At 35.9% G+C, this 21201-nt stretch overlaps 1 protein-coding gene across 2 annotated transcripts in view; it reads left to right on the top strand.

Moving 5' to 3' along the window:
- The window catches only part of RABGAP1L (RAB GTPase activating protein 1 like), a gene marked incomplete at both ends in the record, with an annotated part of 493888 nt that overhangs the window by 37931 nt on the left and 434756 nt on the right, over positions 1–21201 (top strand). For both annotated transcript variants that reach the window (XM_084251369.1, XM_084251368.1), the window contains 2 exons: positions 12161–12263; positions 15969–16135. In XM_084251369.1, the coding sequence (XP_084107495.1) occupies positions 12161–12263; positions 15969–16135 (270 nt within the window). The remainder of the gene's footprint in view (positions 1–12160; positions 12264–15968; positions 16136–21201) is intronic.

The raw sequence follows: 21201 nt of genomic DNA, 5'->3' as shown, positions 1-21201 counted from the left end.
AACTGAGAAATTTTTTAACAGATTTTTATATTTAGTGAAAGCAAGCACTATGTTTTCTTTCAGTTGTATTTTTGCAAATGTCAATTAAATCTCACCAACTGTGTCAACTTAGTCTTTGAATTATTTCATAGTTATATCACATTGATTAGCTGTTCTAGAATGGTTCATTCAGCCTATTTGAGCACTAATCATGTGCCAAACATTATTGAAGTCCTGGGGTTACAGATAGGGTATATCATATGTGCATCCTTTGTCTTGTGATGGAACTATACCTTTTAAGTAAGTTGCTATATCAATGGGATAAGTGCTTTCATAGACTTGGTGCAGTGAGCTGCAGAAATATAGAGGAAGCACTACATGGGTAGGTAAAGTAAGGACAACCAGTTACAATGAATGTGGAAACAAATTAACTATTATTCTATCTTACTTCCATTCCACTTTACAACATGTCAGTAATGCAAGCTTTTTTTTTTACCTAAGGCAAGCCATAGCATTTTGGAGCCCTGATTATGCCATCAGGAGATAGTTTAAGAATATTAAAAATTTATAAGTCCTGGGTCCTAAGTAGTCATAATTCATGTTTGAAAGATTAAGATGAATCAGTGGCAGAGATTTTTTTCCTTAAATGCAGATAATAGAATTATAGACCTTGCATGAATTTCTGCGGTCCCTTAGTTTTGTGTGTTTTACTTAAGAGTCCCTATTGAAATCAACAGACTTGTCACCATGAAAGTTTTGGAAAGAGAAGTGGGCTTATCTGTACAACAAATAATTAAATGGGAATATTGGTATGTATAGTTATCAACAGTTGTGATTTGTTATTACATAGTGCTGATAATCATCATGCCATCTTAATATATGTTTATTGGGCTTGCTTTGACTAGACAATAATAAGAACAAATTCATTACCTTAAAATGAAGTAGTCTTAGTTCTGCCCTCTAGAGCAAGATGTTAATTCTTCTGCTTCTTCTGTGATATGACTAAATATGTAAATACTTTGAAAACAAATTTTACCATCTTACACTTTATTTATCCTGACAAGTTTGAAAAAGCATGCAATTATATTTAATTTAGAATTGTGAGATTTTTCTATTTGAGACTTTTCTATTTGAATAATTTTTAAACAATGCTGACTTTTCCCCTTTGAATATTTTCTAACAAGAAAAGTCATATTGAGAATTTTCTATAAATTTATAAATTTTGTTTAATATAAGATCTACATGAAAGAGAAAGTCTTATAAATGAAAAAAATTTAAATGACAGATTACATGTATATGTATTATATACCTAATACATAAACAGTCTTATAGAAATAAAATTAGTTGGATTTTATTAGGGATACAAATAACAGAGTCAGTTTTCTTCCAGTACAATGTATTTGATGAGGATACTTGTAGGAATAAGGAAATGAGAATTTTTGATCCAAGGCCATTGCTACAAAGGAAAAACTTAACAGCAAGGTAGCCAGAAAAGCTGAAAATTCAGTGGTCGTTTGTGAACTGAACATGATTTAAAATCAAATTCCTAGAGATGGCTCAGAACGTGTGTGGACCTTTACAATTAATAAATTTTTGACAGTAGGCCAGTACCTGTACTCACAGTTAGAATATATTTTACATTGTAGTTCAATATACTTGTAATCTATATGTGCAAAAAGCTTAAAGTAAAATTTTTATGAAACGTTTAATCCTTACATGTGTGATAAACTATTTTTTTCTTCCGCTTGATTAAAAAGTCTAGTCATAATTCACTAAACTGATTTTATGATTCACAAATGGATCATAAGCTTCTATTTGAAAAACATGAGCCTGTCAGTTCCATTTTTGTTTTCCTTGCTGGGTGCTCAGAGGCACAGAGCATGACTCCTATTGGCCCCTAGGCATTTGCTATTCTTAAAATATTTGCTTAATTGATGAATGGATTAGCATGAATATAACATTTGCTACTGTTATTGCTCTTTCCTAAGACATTTTACCCTCCTAAGTGTTTGACCATCTGCCTCATAGCTTCATTGTGCTCTGAACTTGACGATAGTTATTCACAGTTTACTGCGTGATTCTCTGCCCTTTTAGCTCATTTGCCCCTTGCAAACTGCAATATTTTCTTGGTATTTCCTAGGCTGTTTTCTTTAAAAAAGGGCATCTGTTAGTTCCAGTCTGGCATAGTTTGGGCAGAGGTTTTTGTTGCCCAATTTTTTGTCCTAATTGCTCCTGTTTTTTCCTTTTCTACAATGTATTTTCCTTACCTCTTGTCCTGATCTTTCCAGCCTGTTTGGAGGGGTGGGGAATGGGGCAACGGCTGTCAAAGTCAAGGAAGCACTCTAAAGCAAAAATTGTGAAGTATGTTTATAATGGCCTGGGAACAAGCCAGGCTATGGGATAGAAATGTCTAGTTTAATAATAGAAATGTCAGACTTACTGAGGAGAAACTTTTATTGAAGGCTTTTGTTGTATAATATAAGGTGGTATTATTGAAGTGAGTACTACATGGAAATAAAAAATATGGTTGCTTTAGTTAAGCAGTCACAGGAAGCGAAGAGTCACTTTAAACATCTTAAAGACAGAAGGTTACTGATCTTTATGAAATTATTTTTTTTTTTAATTTTTTTTTTAAATTTTATTGTTATAGTCCCCATACAATTGCAGCCCCCCCATTCTGACCCCAATCCCTCCCCTCCCGCCCCCGCCCCCCTAAAAGTGTCTCTGGTTCATAGTTTTTTGTTATTTTGATTTTCACTTTCTTATAGTTATTCATTTTCCTGGTCCCTTATTTAAGTTTTCTAGATTCCTGCTATGAGTGAGACCATCCGGTATTTTTCTTTTTCTTTTTGGCTTATTTCGCTGAGCATGATCCCTTCCAGTGCCATCCATGTTGCTGCAAATTGCATGTGTTTATCTTTTTTGAATGCTGAGTAATATTCCATGGTATATATGGACCACATCTTCTTGATCCAGTCATCTATTTTTGGGCATTTGGGTTGTTTCCAAAGCTTAGCTATTGTAAACAGTGCTGCTATAAACATAGGGGTGCAGGTGTTCTTTGGAATTGATGTTTCTGTGTCCTTTGGGTAAATACCTAGGAGTGGAATTGCTGGATCATATGGAAGCTCTATGTTTAGTAGGTCCAGAAATCTCCACACAGCTTTCCACAGTGGTTGGACCAGTTTGCACTCCCACCAACAGTGTAGAAGAGTTCCTTTTTCTCCACACCCTCGCCAGCATTTGTTGTTGCTAGTTTTTTTAATATGTGCCATTCTCACTGGTGTAAGATGGTATCTCATGGTAGTTTTGATTTGCATTTCCCTGATGGCAAGTGATGTTGAACATTTTTTCATATGCCTGTTGGCCATTTGCATTTCCTCTTCAGAGAAGTTTCTTTTTAGCTCTTCTGCCCATTTTTTGACTGGATTATTTTCTTTGTTGTTGTTGAGTCTCATCAGCTCTTTGCAGATTTTTGTGATCAGTCCTTTATCATTAGTGTTGGGTGCAAAAATGTTCTCCCAGTTGGTGGGGTTTCTCTTTGTTTTTGTTATTGTCTCTTTTGCTGTGCAGAAGCTCTTTAATTTGATGTAGTCCCAGCTGTTTATCTTTGCCTTCACTATCACTGCTTTGGGTGATGTGTCTGTAAAGATGTCTTTGATGTGCAAATCACGTAGTGTTTTGCCTATATTTCCTTCTATATATTTTATGGTTTCAGGTCTTATGTCTAGTTCTTTAATCCATTTTGAGTTGATTTTTGTGTATGGTGTGAGGTAGTGGTCAAGCTTCATTCTTTTGCATGTAGCGACCCAGTTTTCCCAGCACCATTTATTGAACAAACTTTCTTTGCTCCAATGCATAGTCTTTGCTCCTTTGTCAAAGATTAGTTGACCATAAATCTGTGGGTTTATTTCTGGATTTTCTATTCGATTCCATTGGTCTGTATGTCTGTTCTTGTTCCAATACCATGCAGTTTTTTTTTTTTTTTTTTTTTCCTGGTACAATTTTCTTTTATTTATTTATTTATTTTTTATTTTTTATTTTTTTTATAAATTTTATTGTTATATTCCCCATACAATTGCAGCCCCCCATTCTGACCCCAATCCCTCCCCTCCCGCCCCCGCCCCCCTAAAAGTGTCTCTGGTTCATAGTTTTTTGTTGATTTTGATTTTCACTTTCTTATAGTTATTCATTTTCCTGGTCCCTTATTTAAGTTTTCTAGATTCCTGCTATGAGTGAGACCATCCGGTATTTTTCTTTTTCTTTTTGGCTTATTTCGCTGAGCATGATCCCTTCCAGCGCCATCCATGTTGCAGCAAATTGCATGTGTTTATCTTTTTTGAATGCTGAGTAATATTCCATGGTATATATGTACCACATCTTCTTGATCCAGTCATCTATTTTTGGGCATTTGGGTTGTTTCCAAAGCTTAGCTATTGTAAACAGTGCTGCTATAAACATAGGGGTGCAGGTGCTCTTTGGAATTGATGTTTCTGTGTCCTTTGGGTAAATACCTAGGAGTGGAATTGCTGGGTCATATGGAAGCTCTATGTTTAGTAGGTCCAGAAATCTCCACACAGCTTTCCACAGTGGTTGGACCAGTTTGCACTCCCACCAACAGTGCAGAAGAGTTCCTTTTTCTCCACACCCTCGCCAACATTTGTTATTGCTAGTTTTTTTAATATGTGCCATTCTCACTGGTGTAAGATGGTATCTCATGGTAGTTTTGATTTGCATTTCCCTGATGACAAGTGATGTTGAACATTTTTTCATATGCCTGTTGGCCATTTGCATTTCCTCTTCAGAGAAGTTTCTTTTAAGCTCTTCTGCCCATTTTTTGACTGGATTATTTTCTTTGTTGTTGTTGAGACTCATCAGCTCTTTGCAGATTTTTGTGATCAGTCCTTTATCATTAGTGTTGTGTGCAAAAATGTTCTCCCAGTTGGTGGGGTTTCTCTTTGTTTTTGTTATTGTCTCTTTTGCTGTGCAAAAGCTCTTTAATTTGATATAGTCCCAGCTGTTTATCTTTGCCTTCACTATCACTGCTTTGGGTGATGTGTCTGTAAAGATGTCTTTGATGTGCAAATCACGTAGTGTTTCGCCTATATTTCCTTCTATATATTTTATGGTTTCAGGTCTTATGTCTAGTTCTTTAATCCATTTTGAGTTGATTTTTGTGTATGGTGTGAGGTGGTGGTCAAGCTTCATTCTTTTGCATGTAGCGACCCAGTTTTCCCAGCACCATTTATTGAACAAACTTTCTTTGCTCCAATGCATAGTCTTTGCTCCTTTGTCAAAGATTAGTTGACCATAAACCTGTGGGTTTATTTCTGGATTTTCTATTCGATTCCATTGGTCTGTATGTCTGTTCTTGTTCCAATACCATGCGGTTTTGATGATTATGGCTTTGTAGTATAGTTTGAAGTCTGGGAGTCTGATGCCTCCATTCCCTTCTTTTTTTTTCAGGAGAGCTTTGGCTATTCGGGGTTTTTTGTGATTCCATATGAATTTCATCAATAATTGTTCTATTTCTTTGAAGAATGACATTGAAATTTTGATTGGAATAGCATTGAATCTGTATATTGCTTTTGGAAGGATGGCCATTTTAATAATGTTTATTCTTCCAATCCATGAGCAGGGGATGTCTCTCCATTTCTTTGTGTCTTCTTCTATTTCTTTTAACAGTGTTTTATAGTTTTCTTTGTATAGGTCCTTTACCTCTTTTGTTAGATTTATTCCCAAATATTTGATTTTTTTTGTTTCAATAACAAAAGGGATGGTCTTTTTGATTTCTTCTTCTTCAGATTTATTGTTTGTGTATAGGAAGGCTACTGACTTTTGCGTGTTGATTTTGTATCCTGCCACTTTACTGAACTGATTGATGAGTTGAATTAGCTTTTCTGTGGAGTTTTTGGGGTTCTCTATGTATAATATCATATCGTCTGCAAATAGTGATAGTTTGACTTCTTCTTTTCCTATTTGGATTCCTTGGATGTCTTTCTCTTGTCTTATTGCCCTGGCTAGGACTTCCAGTATTATATTGAAAAGCAGTGGTGAGAGTGGACATCCTTGTCTTGTTCCAGATCTTAATGGAATTGCTTTCAGCTTTTCACCATTGAGAATGATACTGGCTGTTGGCTTGTCATAGATGGCCTTTATGATGTTGAGGTATGTTCCTTGTATCCCAAGAATTTCAAGGGCTTTTATCATGAATGGGTGTTGCACTTTGTCGAAAGCTTTCTCGGCATCTATTGATATTATCATATGGTTTTTATATTTCTTTTTGTTGATGTGTTGGATAACGTTGATTGATTTTCGGATGTTAAACCATCCTTGTGTCCCTGGAATGAATCCTACTTGGTCGTGGTGAATTATCTTATGGATACATTGTTGGATTCTGATGGCTAAAATTTTATTGAGGATTTTTGCATCAGTGTTCATTAGGGAGATTGGCCTGTAGTTTTCCTTTTTTGTGTTGTCCTTGTTCGGTTTTGGTATTAGTGTAATGTTGGCTTCATAGAACGTGTTTGGTATTGTCCCTTCCTTCTCAATTTTTTGGAAGAGTTTGTGAAGGATAGGCACTAATTCGTCTCTGAATGTTTGGTAGAATTCATTTGTAAATCCATCAGGTCCTGGGCTTTTGTTTTTGGGGAGGTTTTTGATTACCATTTCAATTTCGCTAATTGTAATTGGTCTGTTTAGGTGTTCTATTTCTTCTTTATCTAGCTTTGGGTGATTGTAGAGTTGTAGGAATTTGTCCATCTCCTCTAGATTGTTAAACTTGTTTCCATATAACTGTTCATAGTAGTTACTGATTATTCTTTTGATTTCTGCTGTGTCCGTTGTGATTTCTCCTCTTTCATTGATGATCCTGTTTATTTGTGCTTTCTCCCTTTTTTCCTTTGTGAGCCTGGCTAGGGGTTTGTCTATTTTATTGATTTTTTCAAAGAACCAGCTCTTGGTTTCATTGATCTTTTGGATTGTTTTTTTAGTTTCAATTTCATTTATTTCTGCTTTGGTTTTTATTATTTCTTTTCTTCTACTGGTTTTGGGGTTTTTTTGTTGTTCTTTTTCTAGATCTTTGAGCTTCGAGATTAGGTTGTTTCTTTGAGTTCTTTCTTGTTTCTTGATGTGAGCTTCTATTGCTATATATTTTCCTCTTATTACTGCTTTTGCTGCATCCCATACATTTAGGTTATTGGTGTCCTCCTTGTCGTTCAATTCAAAAAATTTTTTAATTTCTTCTTTGATCTCCTCATTAGTCCAGTGGTCTTCCAGTAGTGTGGTTTTTAATCTCCATGAGGTAGGAAAGTTCCTTGCCTTCTTTTTATGGTTTATTTCTAGTTTGATGCCTTCATGGTCAGAAAAGATGGTTGATATGATTTCAATCTTGGTGTATCTGTTGATGTTTGTCTTGTGCCCCAGTATGTGATCGATCCTGGAGAATGATCCGTGTGCGCTTGAGAAAAATGTGTACTCCGTTTTTTTGGGGTTTAGTGTTCTATAGATGTCTGTTAAGCCCAATTGCTCTAGGTCCTTATTTAGAGCTTTGGTTTCTTTACTTATTTTTTGTCTTGTTGATCTATCCATTGTTGATAGTGGTGTGTTGAAGTCTCCCACTACGTATGTGTTTTCTCTGATGTCTGTTTTCAGAGAGGACAACAGTTGTCTGATATATTTTGGTGCTCCTTCGTTTGGTGCGTATATGTTAATGAGTGTTATTTCTTCTTGAAGTATTGTCCCCTTGTTCATAATGTAATGACCATTGGGGTCTCTTTTTATCTTTTTGAGTTTGAAATCTGTTTTATCTGATATAAGTATAGCTGTTCCTGCTTTCTTTTTTGGTCCATTTGCTTGTAGGATTGTTTTCCATCCTTTAACTTTGAGCCTATTTTTATCTTTTGTAGCTAAATGTGTTTCCTGGAGACAGCAAAAGGTTGGGTTTTGTTTCTTAATCCAGGCTGCAACTCTGTGTCTTTTTATTGAAGAGTTTAGTCCATTTACATTTAGAGTTAATATTGATATGTTAACATCTGTATTTGCCATTGTGTTTGTCTTTCCTTTGATTCTATTTATTTATTCTTTTAATAACTTTTTTTTTTTTTTGGCCTTCTTTCATTGTTATTCGTCCCTCTGAAGTTCTGGCTTTAGGACTCCTTGTAGTATTTTTTGGAGTGGGGGTTTAGTTGCAATGAAATTCCGGAGTTTCTCTTTGTCTGGGAAGGTCCATATTCTTTCTTCAAAGAGGAAGGAGAGCTTTGCGGGATAGAGTATTCTTGGTTGGCATCTGTTTTCTTGGAGTCTGTTGACTATGTCCCTCCACTCTCTCCTTGCCCGTAGTGTTTCTTCGGAGAAGTCTGATGTCAGCCTGATTGGCTTTCCTTTGAATGTTATCTGTTTCTTCCCTCTTGCCAGCTTCATTATTTTTTCCTTGTCCTGGATTCTTGGGAGCTTTACTATTATGTGTCTTGCTGTATTTTTCCTTTCGTCGTGGAAGTTTGGTGTTCTTCTTGCTTCTTGTATATCAATTTTCAGCTCCTTCTTCACATTTGGGAAGTTCTCTTCAATTATCTCTTTGAATATTTTCTCTGTTCCTACTTCTCTCTCCTCTCCTTCTGGTATTCCTATAACTCTTATATTTCCTTTCCTCATGGAGTCAGATAGTTCCCGAAGTCTTTCTTCATTCTTTTTCCTTCGTACTTCTCTTTCCTTTTCTGTTTTGGTTCTTTTTATTTCTGTGTCTTCAAGAGCACTTATTCGTTCTTCCATTTCATCAATTCTGCTTTCATTGCTTTTCCCAGAATTCTTTAGTTCTTCCACTAATTCTTTGATCTCCTGCATTTCTTTTACTTCCCTCTTTAGGGACTCAATTTCATTCTTCTGATCGTTGATTATTTTTCCCTTATCATTGTTTTCCTTTATGACTTCTGTCAGTTTTTTAATCACGGCAATTTTAAATTCTCTTTCTGGAAGGCTCAGAAGTTCTTCCAAGTTACTGTCGTTGCAATCTGAGGGCTGGTTTTCTTTTTGTGGTGTGCTTTTTCTCTGGAGAGTTGCTAGGTTGCGTGTGGTTCTTCTCCTCCCTGCTGTCTGTTTTCTAATTTGCCGTATGCGTTGGGACACTGTGTAGTTGGGAGTGGCCGGCATCTTGGGTGAGCTTCTCTGCTCCCCTTTGGTATCTCCAGGAGTCATCTGTCAGTTTCAAGCAGTCTTTATTGGAGAAAGGTCCCTGTCCTAAAATGTCGATGTGGGGACACACTCCCCTGTGCGGCTGGTCTGCCCCGGCGGTGGGTTCCTGCTCCCCCTCTGGGCTTGGACTGCAGGCCAGAGGGGGTCTGGCGTGGGCGAACTTCCCCCGCTCACCTCTGGCTCCTGAGGAAGCCTTCTGCAGGTAGTCTTTACTGAAGAAATGTCCCTGTTCTAAAATGGTGATGTGGGACACACTCCCTGCGCGTACGGTGTCAGGCACACTCTTCTGCGTGCCTGGTCTGCCCTGGCTGTGGGTGCTCGCTCTCCCTGTGGGCTCAGACTACTTGTTCGGAAGGGGCCCGGCTAACTCCCCAGCTGGCCACTAGCTCCTTCAGGAGCCTGTGCTGGCTTCAAGTCGCTAGGTGGCGCCAGAGATCTCTCCTAGAGCCCTTGGGGAGCTGATTTTCCACCCTGTGGGACAGGGAGCAAGCGGGGATGGTAGGGTACACCTCAACGGCTTTGGGGTGCTGTGTCTGCCTTGTGCCCCACCGTCGTGGGGAACCCACGCCCCTAATTTCGTGCCCCGGGTCTCAGTTCCAAAGCCCTCAGTTCCAGGACGCGGCTGTAGCCCAGTTCAGTGGCGCGGGAATGGCGCCTTTTGCACCGCTCCCGTGCCTGGGCGCCTGGTTCCTGCTTACTCAGGGAGGGACCTTCACCTCAGTGAGGACCTCCGAGCGTCTCCCCGCAAGCCTAGGTCGTCTCCCAAGCCTAGGTCGCAGGCGCGGGGACCTGGGCAGCCGCGATCCTGGTCTGCACTTGCTTTTCAAGCGCGCCGAGCGCGCCACTTTCCGAGCAAGCTTACCGGCAGCCCGAGCAAGTGTGCGAGTCTCCTGGGGTCTTTGTTCTTCTCTAATGGCGCCCGGAGCCGTTCGCTCACCGCCGCGGCGAATCCTGCAGGGTTCGCCTCAGCTCCCGTTCACGGGGTGTGGTGGCTGCAATAGTTCCTTTCCACTCACAGTCCCACTTGCTGCGTCCGTTTGTCTTGTTGGCCGTTTTGGTTTGTTGTTTCCCTCTTCTCTGCCGGTCGGAGAGTGCCGCCTCTGTGGGCGGGGGAGGGGAGCAGGGTTCTGCGCTTCCCTCCCTTCTGGTCCTCTTTTATGGCAACTTTCTTCTTCGGGCAGTTTGCTGGAGTCGTCCGTTTATCTTCCGTGTCCCAGTTCTCACTGGGACCTGCCGCTTTTCCTCCCTATTAACTTTTTTTAATGGGAGATCTTACTCTCAGCGTCTCCTCGCCGCCATGTTGCTCCCACACATTATGAAATTATTCTTGAACCTGTGAAGAAGTCTCTGGTATCTGGTCATTCTGTCTGCCTCACCTCCCTCCAGGGCTTGCTCTCTCTGGCTACGGCTCTCTTGTTTAGACGTCTGCTCCCTTTTACCACTGCTGCTGCCCCTGCTCTCTGGGCCTCTGATGCTCTGCCTCCCATCTCTCTTCTGTATCCTTTTCTTTTTCTCCTCTCTTCTCTTTCCTCTGTCTTCCCCTCACCTTCTCTCTTCTCCCCTTTTCTTTTCCTTTCCCATTTCTCTCTTTCCTGCTCCTTTGCACCCCCACTCCCTTCTTCCCTGTATATGCCTTTGCTTTTTGACTGCATCATTCTTTATTTGTATTTGTGTTTGTGTGTGTTTTCTCCATTTATATTTCCTACAATATATTTTCCCAACTTAATGCTATATGTTGTTTTATAGCTCCAAAACCTTTCAGCTGCACTGCTAACTGCCCACTTGTTTTTTGTTAATTGAAAGGAAGAATTTGGTCTAGGTCATCTTTTTGGAGTGCAGCCAGCACAAGCTCAGGTCCGGAAATAGACGTTTTTCCTGTCAGGTGCTCCTTCTTGATTTGAATAAATGAGTGCATTGGAGGTACTGAGTGGGTTTCCTTTATGTGGCCATGAGTGTACTTCATCTCTGGAGAACAGGTTGCCTGCATTCCAGCTGTACAATCTCATTAGTGAAATACTACCAATACACTAGAATAATATATGTTGTAATTCCTTGTGACTGAAACAGTTTTGTAAGGATTTAGAGAAGAGTCCATGCAGAGGTAAGATTGAAAAAAATGTTTTCTTCTAGTTTGACCCCTTTTAGCACTAAGTTCATAAGGTGAGGAAATTAGTACATAAAATTGAAAGTACTACAAATAATATACTTTGGTATATGTGTATATTTGTATTCTTTGTGTTGTTTTCTCATGGGACAACCTCTAGCCACCTTAGCCTCACCACATACACATACATATACACAACTTGATGTGAACTTTCTTTTACTACAGGACTTGGTAGCTTCTTTAGTGATAGTCAATATATGGCTTTGTAAAAATCTTAAAGAGGTGAGGAAATGAAGAGGAAGGAAAGGAGAAAAGGGAAGGAGGGAATAAATATAAGAATAGAGGCAGATTACTTTTAATAAACTTGGGTGTCTCCCAATTTTGATTTATGATGGTAAAGTATATGAATATCTGATACACAGATAATATGACATTAACTTTAAGGCTATTAATTATATAAAAGTATTATGTTAGAGCATTAGAAGAAAAATACTAGCTTCTTATTCTGTGATTAATTCAATTTAACTATCGTGAGTGAGATCTATACTATAGTTTTAATAGAAACTATGTACATCCTTATATGTGTAAGCTTATGAGATTTTGACAGTATAAGATCAAGTGAAATATAACTTCAGAGCAATATTATGTTTTTGTGATTCAATGTGTAAATGTGTACCCCTTTTATCTTAGAGATGTGACTCTCTAAATAGAAACTCTGAAGAAAGCTATAGGGCAAAATATATGCTTTTGTAGGGTGAATAGAATTTACAAGGAAAATGAATTCTCTGTGAATTCAAATTTTAATGAGTTGGATTCTTTAAAATAAGATATAATTTGAAGTGGTGATTTTCTTGATGTATATAGAAATTCATGTTTGAATTTTTATAGGAATCCATGGGGAAAAGCTATGATGGGAGAGCATATGTTATCACTGGCATGTGGAACCCCAATGCCCAAATATTTCTGGCACTTAATGAAGAAACCCCAAAAGGTGAATTTTCTTAACAGATTGATTACTATTTGCTTTAAATTTTATATAATGGACAATATTATTTTACCATGTTTTTAAAAAATTCTGTTGCTTATTTAAAATGTAGTTTTTCTTAAGAATTTGAAGTTCCTTTTTTATACTTTATGTATCCAGGGGGAAAACTTCCAAGTGTTCAAAAGAATCCCCCTCAAAGATAATATGAATTAATTTTGTTAGATTACATAAAAATTATTTCAACTTTGTGTTTCATATATCATTTTATGTTTCTTTGTTTGGGGGGAAATGATGGAAGAATAGGAAAGAAATGAGAAAAACAAATTCTGAAATTTGCATATCTTTGATAAATATGTTAACTTTTTTCTTATAGATTACTTATATTTTGTCACTTACTCATTCTAGTCTTTTGACCTTTGGGATCTTAATAGTGTATATTAAGCAAACACTTTTCCTCTAGTTGTTTACTTTTTCATTTTGCTTGACATGTCTAATGTTGAACTGAATTTATAAATGGTAAATAGTTACACTTTTCCCCATTGTGTTTATTTTTACTCCTACTTTATCTACATGTCTATTAATTGACTGTGTTTTGGGGCCCTTGAAAATAAAATCTTAAGTTATACCCTATGAGTTAGAATCTCTTAGTATGTACTTTACAAATTTATATTGAGAAAATAAAGGTTGTTTGATCTTTGGTCTTATGTTATTTAGTGTACACCCACAGTAGACTTTTAGTTAAAGACAAACAATAGTGATAACTGATAGGGAGATATATAGTGATAAAGAGCATTAAAATAATTACTCTCAAGTTTCCTTAACCTAGAGTATTTACCAGTTGCTTAAGTTGCATGCATTTGATCACACATTAAACTTTTTTAAATGAGTACTAAAAATGAAAAAATATATATAAATTTAGCTTTTTATATGTTAGGAATAAATAATTTTTACACCCACAGTTCATTATTTCTGGAGACAGGCTTGTAATACCAGCCTGAAAAAAGTAAACGTTTTTCTTAAATCATTCAGAAAGAGAACACAAAAATGAGAAAAACCTTTTGAAAATTTTATAGAATAAAATAAAAGAATTTCAAATAATATATTATAAAAGTAAATATTATGTCTTTTTTTTGGCTCCAATAAACCACTGTTTCTTTCTTTTTTTTTTTTAATGGAAATACTGACTAAGCTATAATACGCTTACAGTTTAAAATAAATACCAGCCACTTTTGCAGGGGAAGAGGAAAATGCTATATGAAATTGAAACAAAAGCATTGTTGTTCTACTTTAGTAAATCCTTCGTTCATTGCCTATGAATTTATTCTTAAGAATATGAAAACTTATATATATACTTTTTTCTTTTTTTTGTTTCTTCACCAAGTCACTCATGTCCATATCCCTCTTCCCTCCCCCCACCTTTTCCCCATTCCCTCTAGTAACCATTATCTTCTTTTGGCTGAATTCAGATTTTTATTCCATAGATGAGTGAAACCATCTGAAATCTATCTTTCACTTTTTGACTGTTTTCACTCAACATCATCACCTTGATAATCCAACCATTTTATCCCAAATGCCACCATTTCATCTTTCTTCACATCTATGTAATATATCATTTATTATATGCTCCACGGTTTCTCTAGACATTCATCTGTTGAAGGACATTTAGGCTGGTTCCCTTGATTTGGCAATTGTAAACAGTGCTGCTGTTTACATAGGTGTAGGTAAATATTTTCACATTAGATTTTTCATTTTATTTGTACAAAAACTGAATAGAATTGTTGCTGCGTCTTACAGAATTTCCGTTTTTATTTTCATTAGAAATCACCATACTTATTTCCACAGGGGCTGAAACAACTTGCATTCTCACCAGCAGTATATGAGAATTCCTTTTTCACCACAATCCCATCAACATTAGTTAACTCCTTTCTTTTTTTAAGTGAGCCATTCTCACAGCGGTGAGGTGGTATCTCAGTGTTGTTTCATTTTGTGTTTCTCTTGTAAGAAGTGATATTGAACATTTTTATAATATTTAGATAGGTTCCATTTATTCTCATTTTGGGGGGGGGAGTTTTTTAATCATAAATGAATGTGGGATCTTGTCAAATGCTTTTTTTGCATCTATTGAGATGATTATGTGATTTTTGTCTTTTTGTGGATCTGATGGATTTTAACTGTTTTTAACATAATACTAGCTCAGTTTCATTGTGTATTTTAATACACATTGTGTCTTCAAAGAAAAGATAATTTAAAATTTATTTGTTCTAAGAAAATAGGCATTATATAATATGATATTATAACATCCTGATCTAAAAAAAGTATTTTAATTTTAAAATAATTTCATATGCCACACAAAAAATCAGTTGTTGACCTGGTTACTTTGACCTGATTTCTAAAATTTTCAAATGGTGTATGAAAATTTAAATTATAAATTATTGAGGATTCATGAACAAAAATTTGAGTGTTACAGAAATTGAGACCCTGAAAGATGAAGTGTTTGAAATCTTCCTATACCAAGCTGTACAGTATATTCTGTATGCTGAATTATTTTCTCTTATCCCTCTGCATTATTCCTCTTAAGACTTTAAGGTCTTCTAGGGCAAGTATATTCTCTAGAGAATCCTAGTTTCTCTTGAATTGGCAGATAGAATGCTTGAACTTAGTAAGAATGTAATAAATTTTTGTTGAATTTGATATTAATGGAAGTCTAGCTGACGAGTATTAAAAAACACTAATGAAGGATTCTTCTAATGATGGACTTGGCTATTTTAACTCATGTTTAACTAAAATGGTATACAAAATTAAGTTAAAAAATGTTTAAAAAGTAACAAAGAGATGACAGAATGGTAAGGAATAACCAAGCCATAGATTCAAGGACTACAATGAATCTCAAGGAAGGTAAATAAAATGAAAATGGCATACATATTTCAATCTGTCAGTGAAACTGAAGAAAACCAATAGATACTGGCCTAGAAGATTACAGATTCAAATTTAAAAGAATGCTGTAGGCTAGTAAACATTTTAAATAATAACTGAAATTTTGACTGATAATTCCATATGTTATTGTCTAAAAGCACTTTCTAGGATGCTTGTATATTTAAATGAAAAGCACACAGAATAATTGCATTAGAGCTTTGATCAATGATTTTTCTGAAGGTATATATATGTGTTTTGACTTTGAGGTGCTAGCTAATCTCTAGGGAGTTCCCTGAAAACATACAACATTGAAATGCTCATTTTGGTATCATTTTCCTATATAAATTTAGCATAATAAAGGTTGAGTATCTCTTCTGATTTGAGATTTCTTCCCATGCAACTCATTAAACGAAACTAATAATTTCTAATATCTTGTTTTATATGATAAAATGGCAAATATTTGTGATTTTTCAAGAGATTTCCTGAGAATTATGATAGTTTTAGTATAAGAAATATTCTGAAAATTTTATTTAGTTTTTATATTAAGGATCTCAATTTGAGAAGTTAAAATTAAAGTCAAGGAAGATTGAGACGCTTGAATAATATAGAATTGTGAGTATTGAGAGACATGGAATATTTGGTTACCTATGTAATCAAAGGGACAAACATTTAAAATTAAACAAACATTAAAAGATAACATGATGTAAAGAACTTTAGTTTTTTCATAAAAATACTTTTTTCATAAAATAACCAGTAAATAATAAAGCCAACATAAAACACAGAACTTTCTTACTTCAGATAAACGCGTGTACATGACGGTGGCAGTGGATATGGTCATCACTGAGGTGGTGGAACCTGTCCGCTTTCTCCTGGAGACAGTAGTTCGTGTGTACCCTGCAAATGAGAGATTTTGGTATTTTAGCCGGAAGACCTTCACAGAGACTTTCTTCATGAGGTTGAAGCAGGTAGGACCCGTTTCTTCTCTTCGTGTAATTTAACAATTTTTTCTGCTCCTTTCAATGACAGACAATTCCTAAGTAGCAATATAAAACAATAAAATTTCTCAAATAATAAAAAATCAGTCAATACAGTATTTGAAAAATTCATATCAATTGTAAGTTAATGTAAATTTTAAAAAGTGTAATATTATATACCTTTATTCTCTAGAAAGTAGTAATGTATCTGTAAAATATCAATGAACTTAATAGAAATATTAATTTTGTATCTAAAACAACTTTCTTTTATATGTAGTTATTTAAAACCTGAGAGGGAACAAGAATATTATATGCATATAAAATTATAATTAAAACATTTCCAAGTAATTTCTAACTAATTGATGTAGTCAATTCTGCATGCAATATTATATGAATATATTGTTTGATTATCAGCAAGGTTATAAAATTATTTTAATATTAAATGAAATTAGGATTTCTATGACATACCTAAATTTGGCATGTTACTAGTACATATTTTGTTTTGTAATAAAGGAAAAAGATAACAGTGAAAAATATTTGAATTCTTATAGTCTCAGTTCTGTGAGACAAGGGTAAATGTTCTATTTAAATAATGGATATCCTTTGCATGCTTTTCAGTACTCCACTTTCCTAAGTTTAAAAATGCTTGCTCTTTCATATACTGTAATATGCAACATGTAATGTGATATAAACAAGCATCAGCACAGTGAACAAATATAGAAGCCACTTACCCATTTTTATTTAAAAAAAACTTATGGCTCATTTAAACATCAAATACTAAATATTTGAAATTATTGTGGTTTTCATTTTTCATAAAATTATTAGAGCTGTGATTTGATATAACTTTTATTTTCTGTGAATTTTTTTGCAACAGCATATTCTAGTGAAGCTGTATTAACAAAATCCATAATTTTACTTTTATTCTTCCTTTCTCCTTTGATCCCTGTGTCTGCCCCTTCTTTTTTTTTAAAAGCATAATTGTTGACTATAAAATAATTCACTTGTCATTTTGAGCCAAATGATTATTCAGAGTTGCATAGGAGTGAATAAAGGAGCTGTATGTAGAGTGTCACAATTCTTAATGACAATGCATTACTATGATGTGAATTCTTCCTCAAGACTAATGATAAGTTAGCTTTCTTCTCAAGTTCTTCTTTTCTTATTTATCTTGCCTTATATACAAGAATGGATTTTTATTATTAAATATTGCTTTTGTAGTTTTCAAAGTGCTAGTGTTGAGTGACTCTGAATGGTAAGTGCCATTGGATGAAAATTTTCTGAGTCATGAAACAAAGTGTGACATGAGATTACTTTATGTGAATGGAAAAGATTCACTCATAATATTTAGTCCACAAAATGTGATATATTGATTTAAGTGAATCTCAGTTAAGACTATGGTTTCTAACTTTAGTAGAATAATCTGTGTTCAAGAAAAAGTATGGAAAATCATGGAAAATAGGTTATTGCCTGGTCTACATATATGAAAATAGTACCTATCCTGTGCAAAAATGATACAAATGAAAATACTGAAATCTAAAGAAGTTAAATGAATTATTAAAATTCATATGGATAGTTATTACAACATGTGAGCTACAACTCCTTACCTGAAGTCATATATAGCTGTTGTAAGGTCAGTCTAACTTCTTAACTCTGGAGATTGGGTTGGTTTGTGGCAGTTGTTGGTAATCTGGATTTCTTAGTACAGAGTAGACAACACTGGTAGAAAGAAGGAATTGGTTAAACATCTGACACAGCTCAAGGTTTCCTTGGAAAAATGAGTTGAAGCCATTCCTAATAAAAAGGATTTCAAGGGACAATGGGTTAGTTTCAGTTTTGAGTGAGTTGAACCTGAACACCTGGAATTTTGTCTTTCATTCTGAAATTATTGGATTTATTGAATAAATCCAGAACTAGTACTGTGCCTAAACAGGATTAGTTCATACTCTTTGGCAACAGTTACCAAACTAGATGGGAGTCTCTGAAAATTGTTTTTTTCTTGTAGATTTCCTGCTTTCAAATATAGCAGGAGTTTAACTGTGGTTGTAGAGATGTATGAAAGTCTGACTAATTCCTAATTAGTGTCTAATCAGGGTCAAATAGCATTTTCATTTTTCACTCAAAGGGAAAATAAAGAGAGCATGTAACTGAATCTAGAGGGTTTGGGAAACTTTCCTGAAGAAAGCCATTGGACCTGAGGCCTAAACAGAAGAATAGAAACTATGTTAAATTAGGGAACAGCATGTACAGATGCCCAGCACTGATAGAAAGACTGGAAGCACAGAAAAGGGAAGAACAGTCTTTTGGTGAGTGTTCCAAGAGTAGTTGTTAAGGAATGTGTATTCTGTAGTTGAGTTGAGTTGTTGAGTGGAATAGTCTGTAAATGTCAATTAAGTTCTACAATAAGTTTTTTCTGTCATCTCTACTCAGTATACCATATAGTCAATGAGATCGCTTCATTTTTGTTAGAAGGACTGACTTCTGTGATTATTACTGTAAGCAATAGTAGTAATACTACTATTTATAGAGAGTTTACTAATTGCCACACACTGTTCGAAGACCTTTACCAGAATTAATCTATGCAGTCCTCACTACAATTCTGTTTAGGTGAACGAACCATTAATTTTACCCACTTTTTAGTAAGCATTTAGGCACAGGAAGATTATTAGGTGGTAGACCAGGAATTAGACCTAATTGACCCTAAAGATTATCTTTGCAAAATGTTTATAGGAAATGGAAAATGGTTAGTCATAACACTAAAACTGGAATTTTATTCCCCTTGAAAACTTTTCTATATGAGTACTCATTTTTGTTGTATGTCAGTTTAACTAGTCTTTACTTGCACCATCTTTGACTACTGACATCACTAATTACGTTAGCATGTGAAGAGTGTATAAAAAAATCTAAAGGTTTGTGACTCTGAAATCTTGGCAGTGTACCTACTGTTACTCCTTTAAGAAAATAGACTATTTAAAAAAGATTTATTTATTTATGCATACAAGAGCTGGGGTGCAGACCAGAGGTGTGGGGGTGGGGTGAGAGGATTCACCAAAGACAGTGGGGAGCAGAACAGGCAGATTTACTGAAGTACACTGCTGAGGGGAGCAGCGGGCGAGCCAGGAGAGGTCTGCTGTGCCATGTGGGCTGCTCTCTGGCCAGCCAGGGGATCGAACTCATGCTGCAGAGGCTGTGAACAGCTTCATAGGTTGTGTCTTAACCCCTTGTGCCACCAGGGAAGCCCAAGAAAATAGGCTTTTTGCTCCTGAAATTCAGTAACATATGATACTGATCTGGGAAAAGCTCTTCTGAAAACTGCCGCCCCCAAAAAATCTCTGCTTCAAACCTTTCTAATACTAATGAACATCTGGTATTTTACAACTAGTTGCTGATTCCATTCCCTTAAACCTTTGCTGCCTATTTAAACACCAGTATCCTCAGGAAATAGACCATAATAACTATTATCAGTCATATTGTCCTCTTTGTTAATTAATTTAATGGACTCTTTCCTTAGGCTAGGTTTTATTAGGGTTCAAGAAATCAAGAGGGTATTCCTGCTTGATGTGAAGTGTTACCAAAGTGAGGTGAGGGCCAAAGGTCTGTATCACTTACAGTTTTGCTGAGATGTCAGCATTTGCTTTAGAAATGCAATGCTTAGTTTAGTTTTTTAAACATTTATTGAATGCCTGCAACATGATAGTCATTATGCTAAGTATTAGGGATACCTGAATGAGTAATATATTGTCTCTGTCTTAAATAAGTGAAGAATATAGTCCCGTGAATATTATACTAAATAACACATGCAGCAATAGAGTGTAAACAGAGTACAGAAGTGATACTAATCACATCTGCCACGTTAGATCCAAGTCAGACTTCTGGGGTTGTGGCCCAGCTTACCATTTCCTGTATATTGTTTAACTTCAGGCATGATACTCCTCATCTCTGATTTGGGTGTTACATTGCCTGATAATTGTTACAAGAAACCTCTTCCTTTACTACTATTCATACCACTTAACTACTGACACCAAATGGTAGGTCTTTTTCTCATACTTTATCATTTTTCATCTTTGTGGACACCAGTGAAATGTCTTATAATTCAATTATGACACTACCTGGAGTTAGTGCAGATCCCACAGGTTAAGAACTCATTCGCATAAGATTGTCCCCTTTCCCTCTCTTGAGAGACAAACCATAAGTCCCAGGTTGTCATTTGTGCTTCCGACCATTGTACAAATCACTGGTTCACACAACCTCCTCCTCAGGTTCAGTAATTTGCTAGAATGACTCACTCAGGAAAGCAGTTTACTTGGTAGGTCACCAGTTTGTTATAAAAGAATAGAACTCAGGAACAGCAAGATGGAAGAGATGCATAAGGTATGGTATGGCCAAGGGGACATGAAGGTTTCATGCTCTTTCCAGGTGCTCCGCCATCATAGCACTTCTACCTGTTCACCAACCCAGAGCTTGTGAAAGCCTTGTTAGGGTTTATTTTATTATTATTATAATTTTCTTACATCATTGTCCATTTTTTGTATAATACTTGATTTCTCTCCTCAGGTGTAGTCCCCATAATTCTCCTACCACCACACATCTGGGAACCATCACCATAGCTCATTGTTCTCTTTCCTCCTCTGTTTTGACCCCTTTCCTGCCCCCTTTCCTGCTGTATGCCTCAGATCTATGGTTTGCCTATGAGTTTTGTCATTTTCCTGATCCTTTGTTGGGTTTCCCTAGTTTCATGATCAGATCATGCCTTTTCATGGAATACATGTCAAAGAAAATAGTGGCCAACTACCCACCTGGGCAGGGATTTCATTATATAAATGAAAGTTATAGAACCTAAGGTAATATTAGGACACCAAAGATTCTCTCTGCTCATGTTGCTTTTAGTCAGTCTGGCAGGAATAATGTCTGACCCATAACTAAACAGCTCTATTTAGCATTAAGGTTTTTTTTCCTGATAATACAAATTTGTGTTATAATCCTTCTGCCTAACAACAAGGTAGAGAAGGGCAGTTCAGTCAGAGGCAGTAGTTGGGTAAATTTAAAAAGCTCTGAAGCAA

Source organism: Talpa europaea (assembly GCF_964194135.1).
Source record: "Talpa europaea genome assembly, chromosome: 12".
NCBI lineage: Eukaryota > Metazoa > Chordata > Mammalia > Eulipotyphla > Talpidae > Talpa > Talpa europaea.
This window is presented reverse-complemented; position numbering and strand designations above follow the sequence as displayed.